The sequence below is a fragment of the Otolemur garnettii genome, unplaced genomic scaffold, assembly GCF_000181295.1.
Source record: "Otolemur garnettii isolate 467f Iridium unplaced genomic scaffold, OtoGar3 scaffold00113, whole genome shotgun sequence".
NCBI classification, from domain to species: domain Eukaryota; kingdom Metazoa; phylum Chordata; class Mammalia; order Primates; family Galagidae; genus Otolemur; species Otolemur garnettii.
Window position 1 is genome coordinate 1,779,101 of NW_003852508.1, and position 7,490 is coordinate 1,786,590.

Genomic DNA, 7,490 nt, shown 5'->3' on the forward strand with positions numbered 1-7,490 from the left:
GTGAACTCAAGACTTACTGACGATGATAGATTTATAATCACTTTTTTTCTAATGACAGTGGACACTTAGAATTTTCTCTAAAAGAGTTGATAAAAATACAAGGAAAACCTTCAGGATCAAATTTTCACTTCACATTCTCCTAGTAGTAAAATAGCAGCTCTACATGTTGGTGACAAAGGAATTTCAGTTTTTTCCTATTAGTTTTTACTCATATTAACATTAAAATGTATCTGGAGTTAGCTGAATTTCTAAAAAGAAAATTTTAGTTATCAAATATTTCAGAAATGTAATAAAGCATTACATACATTACCTACCAAAAATATATATATATGTAAATATATTTATTTAATCTTACCTTCACTGAAGTTCTTTTTTTCTGGTTGGACATGAGAAACAAGATTAAGTGACCAAGGCTGGCTTTATTTCTTTATAAGCAATCATGTAGGTCTTTTTTCATTCAACGAGACTGCAGCATTTTAATAATAAATTCATAAAAGACAACACAAAGAAACATCTACTGAATAGGCTTCTGCCAAACGATTCATGTTTTAAAATTAGACTCTCCCAAAGTGGCACTATGGCATTACAGGCATTCAATTTTTTTCTTTTTTCAAGTCTGTCAGTTTTTTACTACAATTATTTTTTTTCTAGAAGATAGTGTGTGATCATAAAGTAAGGCCTAGAGACCATTGACAGATGCTTGCAACATCGTGGTGGAATCAACTCTCCGGAGCTGATATAAACCAAAGTGGACAGTAGGGAACTAGAACCACATTTGGGCACATTCAAATACTCTCCAAAATCCTTCTCAAATGATTTTCTGTTAATCTTACTAAAATTATAACAAACAAGACTGCTAAGTTTTTGTAGAGTTGTATTTTTAGGGAACTAGTATGTTCAAATGAATATATTTTAATTTGCAATATGTCATTAGTAATATCCTTTCGATAAACATGGTTGGCAAAATAAAAAAAGGCACAAAAGAAGGGTAATGAGAAATGTTTTCAACTTTCAGTGAAGAGTAACAAAGCTTGCATCTTTCGTGAAGAAAAGCAGAGAAAAATGTTCAGTAATTCATGCACAATTTGAGCTACCAAAAAAACTCTTCAGATAGGTCCTGAGGCTTGAGGAGAAAAGTTTTCCTAATCACGTGCTTCATGTAAAATAAAATGTAAAGCTGCACATACACGTTTGGTTTTTACAGTGGACCCATGTTTAAAAAGTGAGGCAATTAAACGAAGGAAAACAAAACCAAAATACCTTCATAAACAAAGCGATCCTACCCGTAGCCTCTGTCCTTTTTACCACTCAGTGGGGGGTAAAATGTCCAATAAGATGTAAAATGCAGCATACGCAATTATGTAATCTAAAAACTTTTCATGATAACTTATTGCAAATTGCACTTGACAGTTCACCACAACAATGGAAAGCTGGCCCCTTGTTGGTTCACACAGTCCTTGAGCCCCAAATTGAAGTCACCAGTAGAACGATCTGGATAAAAAGTTTGCTGCTGTGCTCAGCCAGCTAGCTCCACCCTCTGGGTGTGAGCCCACACGGGACACTGCTTTGTCCTGCTCTTTTGAGGGACTCTCATCCTCAGGCAGGTAGTCAGGCAGCTCTGTGTTCTGTTCTACTTCCACAGGAGTATCTTGGAATGGGACCAACATCTGTTACAGAAAACAAGTTAAGCATTATTACAAAATCAACTTAATGTGATACATAATATGGCGTAAAGGTCAACTTTACTCCTCTTTCTAATTGTATATTCATTCCCAGGGACTCTATTCCCTGTAAAATTTGCCTCTTATATGACAGTGGGCCCAACTGTTGAGCACCGTATAAGCACAGAGAAGTAGAGCATAAATGGGAACTCTGAAGTTAACCCCTAGGAGCAAATGAACAACTCTGTCAATGTAAAGATGACTGAAGCCAAGTGTCTGACCACTGCAGGTCATGGAATCTCCCTTCTATGGGGACCCAAACAAGCTCAAGGTATACAGATTTATTTTTCCTACATAAAACTAGGGGGAAGAGTAGCAATAGGCAAGAATTTTCACCCTGAATCACTTGCCAAATGGTCAATTCTTTATTTTCTATACTAGCAAGACTTGTTAAGGTTAGGAAGACTTGTTAAAACCTCCATAGTTGACCACCTCCTTAAGTTGACCTAATTTTCATAGACTGCACATGCACCACATGTACATATCAGGACAGTAGGACTAGTTCCTTATGTTGACCACCTCCATACATTGACCAGTTTGTTAATAGTACCTTGGTGGTCAACTTACCGAGGTTCTACTGTATTTAAATATAAACATAATGAAAACATGTATCCTTTATGTCCACATAAAAACTACAAGATATCTCCCCTGAAAGAATAATTTTATTCCAAAGAGCAAACTCTGAAATCCACAAAAGATCTTGCTATATTTCTAAAACAGTTAACTGTTAACCACTAACCAAGAAACACCACATTCTTACATTTGGCAACTCACTTGTTTTGGAAGTATTGGCATTGTGCTAGCCATAAGAAACAATCAAGGGTCAGAGTTAGGTATGAGAAAACTAAGTAAATCTTACCTCTTCTCCACTTTCACTTTTCACAACTTGCTGCGCTTTCATAACCTTGGTCGATGCTATTGCTGATGCCAAAGCCTACGCCAGGATAAACAGGAACAATTTCAAACCTTGTTCAAGTACTTTCAATACTTGACCTGTTTACCTATAACCCCCCAAATATTCAGTCATTTAAAATACTAACCTCTGCCTTCAAATCTGAACGGATTCGCACCACACATCTCTGAACAGCCATTTGAAAAGTAAAGCTAATAACGCCTTTAATTTTTAACAAAGCTTCTTCACATAGATTTCTCCGAGACTGAAAAAGTAAAAGGAAATTGCTATCAAAATACGTAAAACAATGCAAAAGTTAATTAATACCATATTGAGCTAATCAATATATTTAGGGAGACAAAGTAACAAATGCACCTACTTCAGTTCTACCACCTCTTAATTCAAGGCATGGACTGGCGGGTGCTTAGTCAAGTTTATTAAGTTTTATAGGATCAGATCAGCAGACTTATAATTCCAGTAAGGTTTCTGAAGCTTCAATACTAACACGTAGAGTTAATAATTTTTATCTGGAAGTTAGCCAATGTTAATGTACATCACAAATCAAGCAAAACAAAATAATACAGGGGAAAAAATGCCAAAAAGCAGAGGTTCTTCTAGCTCGAGGATGGGCAAACTATAGTGCATTAGTTGTTTTTGTAAATAAAGTTTTACTAGAATGCAACACATCCACTATCCACTTGTTTACATATCACCATGCTAAAGCAAAGTGAGTACTTATGGCAAGAGACCACTGGGAGCCAAAAATATTTGCTCTCTGGCCCTATAAAGGAAAAATCAGCTTAAAAATCTATCGGGATAAATTCTATTAGACTAAAGTTAGAATTAGTGGGCACTCAATGTTCCTGAGTCACTATTCCTCAAAGCATTTGTTATTTATAAATACCACTGCATCCTTCATTTGTGATATTCTCAATTGTTACCCTGCATTCTCACAGGTTATGAATATCCTCTCTGTGGTTCTCATTTTCCTCTGATATTATTCACAGCACAATATAACATACGCTCATCAATGCTTCAATGCACTACCTACACTATCCTGCTCTTCCACTTAACTCAACAAATTATTCCAGCTCTGTCTCATCTTACCTCCAAGGTCCACTGCCTAAAACTAAGTGATTTTCTGCTTTGGTCCTCAGACTAATCTCATCACTTCAGCCATCACTATTATTACTAACTCCCATGTGACTTCCTTTACATTTGTCTATCAGACATATCCACTTGGGTATCAAGTGGTCAGCCATCCCAACACAAGATCTCAAGTGGAAATGGATTACAAACTAGCTGCATTTTCTCTTCACAGCTCACTCTACCTCCAGCCCAAAGACCAAATCACTATCTCTGAATGTTCCTGGAAAGGATCAAGATGGCCAACTGGACACTGGCAGTATGTGCCTCCTCCACGGAAAGGAACCAGAATAGTAAGTAGACTGCAACATTTCAAACAGATTATCTAGGAGAGAATGCTCCAACTCACCAGAAAGTGACCAGAAGCACTAAAAGCAGGTACAGAGAAGATTCAGAGCATCTTGCCTGACCAGGGGCTGGCTAGAAGGTGGGAAAGTTCTTGGATGTAGTGAAATAGTAAGAGAGAAGTCCCTAGGCTCTACCAGTCAAGACGAGCTTTTAAGATCTCTGCCGCCCAGGTCTCAGGCATACCTAAGGAACTGCTTGGAGACCCCAAAGGTACCCAAGCCTAGAGCAGCCTGAGCCAGATACCATTCTGAGAGCCCTGATACCTCTGAACTGCAGGAGTGCCTGCAGCCACCATGTAGCTTCAAGGACAGATGGAAGAGCCCAGGCACACCAACATGCCCCTGAGAAGACACGTTGGTATGCCTGGGCTCTTCCATCTCCACCACCCTGCTGTGGGCCACCTGTGAGACAGCAGTTTCCAAATTCTCACCCATGCTGCTGGGTGGAGCCCCAGCCTTTCTGGTCATAGGTCCCACATGCCATTCAGTGAGCAAGGCACAAGGTGTGGCCGTGCCCTCTGTCTGAGTTTGGGATTGACCTGGCTGCTGCCCCCACCTGCCAGGGGCGCGTCAGTGAAACTGGGCTTTCCAGCATGTTTCTGGAGTGGGGACTACCATCTTGCAGCACATAGCTGTGGGCCTGAAAGTGCACTCCCCTCGGTATCCCACCAGTGCAGTCTGCCTGAGAAGCTCAGGGCCCTTTTCTGGTCATTTTGGGAGTCTGAAGCTAGGCAGCACCCCACTCTCAGGCTGAATCTGGGCTGACACAGCCCCGTCCAACTGAAGAGGGACAAGAGAGTCCAAGCTCTCCTACACACACCTAGGACAATTCCCACCATCCTGCTACAGCTGCAGTGAGACTGCCAAGTGCATGGCACTCCCCCAGCATCTTCTCCATGCTGTCTGCCCAAAGGAGCCCCCCTTGGCCACGCATCCAACGTGTCATTTCGTTCATTTAAAGTGGGGCAGCCCAGGAAGAGACATGAAAACAGGGACCTCCCCTCCTCCACCCACCCTGTGCTTTAGACGTAGCCTTATCTGTTGCCCCCAAGCTTGAGCTTTTGGTGCAGATGTGCAGATGAGCTGTGGGACAACCAGTTCCAGGCTAGCAGGGAGCTACAGCCCCCAATGGGACTCCACTCACCATGTCCTGGTCCTGCACAGAATGGGCAGCTCATTTCCTTCCCTGCACAGACAGGTTATGTTTCCACCGACATCCTGACCCTGGAATCTCAGTCCCTGGGTCTCTACATTGCTAGATCCACAGCTAACACTCCCCAGCACCTACTCAGACCACAGTGGCCCTAGGAAAGCAGTGGGTTCCCAGAGAAGTGGGTCTCCTGAAGCCACGGCATCTAGGGTGGGCTTCCTTCAGCTCTGTGGAGAGAGCAGCACACATGCAGGCCCCTTAGGACAAAGGGCTCTAGGGCACTAGCTCCTTACCATTTCGGGCTCTCTCTCCCTTCTCCCCTAGGCCATCACTGCTGCCTAGGCACCCATGGCTACTTCCTCTCAGGACTGGGTTCCAGAGGGAACAGTTAAGTCTGGACATGTGGCAGTGGCTGCCCCACCTCTGACTGAGTATCTATCATGTCCAGGTTACCACAGGCTTGTAATGCGCGCGCACACACACGCACACACACAGAGTAAGCATTACGGAGTTCCCCAAAGACTAAAGATGCCACCTCCCCTGAGGGATGGTAAGGCTAGCAGTCCTCTCCCCAAGTTCCCTGACCCTTCTGGGAGGAACTTCCTATCCCTGAAAGCAAGTCCCTGGCACCACCAAACCTCCACTGCCAGGGCCTCTCAGCCACAGCCCACAGATCATCTGGCAGCCTGTGCACAGCCGGCCAAGCTGCCCCCACAGCCCCTGCTGCAGCTGGGTCTGGTGGGGACCAGGAATCTGGGTGCTTTTATGGCCTCAAAGGACAAAGAAAGGGAGTTGTGACTGTGCATCCCACAACCACCTGCTTCTGCTAATCTTGTCAAGAGGGGCCCTCCGCCCTGTCGCCCTGTCACCCTGTCCAGAGGCTCACAGTGCATCTGCTCTTCTCTTGCCAGACCATTCTTCTAGACCCAGAGATAACCCTACCCCCTTCACTATCACAGCCACCACCTGTACTCAGGGAGCCTTGAAAACAATTTTGCCAGCACCAGGATTCAAGCACCACCTAGGGGCCTGAGAACTGGGAGTTTCCTAACCTAGCATGCAACCACGAGCACCTAAACACTCTTGCAGGGGTGTGAGATCCAAATGAACCAAAATGCCAGCAACACCAGGGTGGAGGCCTCTCCCACTCTACACTGTGCACAGAGGTCCCAGCAGAGGAGGATGGGGGAATCCAAAGCTCTTTGTTTTGAGCTCAATAAAGAGGTTCCAAGAGGAGGAAAAAACAGTGTAAAAACTCTGGAAACATGAAAAAACAGGTTCCTCAACACCCTCAAAAGATTACACAAATTCTCCAGTAGTGGACTCCAACCTGACCAAAAGAAAATTTTTGAAATATCAGATATGGAATTCAAAATATGGATCACAGGTAGGTTAATTGGATAGATAAGAAAGATAAAAAACAAAACACAAAAAAAAACTAAAAAAATAATTCAGTACATGAATGAAAACTTCAGAGAGAGAAATAATTAAAAAAAAAAGGAAATTCTGTAAATGAAGGAGTCATTTAGGGAATGTCAAAAGACAGTGAGAAAGTTTTAATAGACTAAATAAAGCAGAATACAGAATTTGAGAGCTTGGGCTCAGAGCCCGTAGCACAGGGTTACAGTGCCAGCCACATACACTGAGGGTGGCAGGTTTGAACCCAGCCTAAGACAGCTAAACAACGACAACTACCACATAAAATAGCCGGGCACTGTGGCTGGCACCTATAGTCCCAGGTACTTGGGGGGCTGAGGCAAGAGGTCATTTAAGCCCTAGAGTTTGAGGTTGCTGTGAGCTGTGATACCACAGCATTGTACCAAAGGTGACATAGTAAGACTCTGTCTCAAAAAAAAAAAGAATTTCAGAGCTTGATAATCAAAAGGCTTTCAAATTAACCCAGTCAAAATTTAAGAAAAAAAATGAAGAGAAATGAACAAAATTTCTGAGAAATACAGGATTATATGAAGCATCCAAATATAAGAATCATAGGTAGGTGGGCATTATGGTGGGCACCTGTAGTCCCAGCTACTTGGGAGGCTGAGGCAAGAGAATCACTTAAGCCCAAGAGTTGGAGGTTGCTGAGAGCTGTGATGCCACAGCACTCTACCAAGGGTGACATAATGAGACTCTGTCTCAAGAAAAAAAAAAAGAAAGGCTCAGCGCCTATAGCTCAACCGGCTAAGGCACCAGCCACGTACACCTAAGGTGGCGGGTTCGAATCCCCAGCCCGG

The 7,490-nt window shown here is 43.1% G+C and overlaps 1 protein-coding gene across 2 annotated transcripts in view; it reads right to left on the reverse strand.

The window, feature by feature from the left end:
- Positions 1-399: 399 nt before the first annotated feature.
- The window catches only part of ARMC1 (armadillo repeat containing 1), a 35,432-nt gene continuing 28,341 nt past the window's right edge, over positions 400-7,490 (reverse strand). For both annotated transcript variants that reach the window (XM_003797233.3, XM_023517556.1), the window contains 3 exons: positions 2,762-2,878; positions 2,581-2,655; positions 400-1,667 (listed from right to left, as the gene is read on the reverse strand). In XM_003797233.3, the coding sequence (XP_003797281.1) occupies positions 1,476-1,667; positions 2,581-2,655; positions 2,762-2,878 (384 nt within the window). In that variant the 3' untranslated portion in view covers positions 400-1,475. The remainder of the gene's footprint in view (positions 1,668-2,580; positions 2,656-2,761; positions 2,879-7,490) is intronic.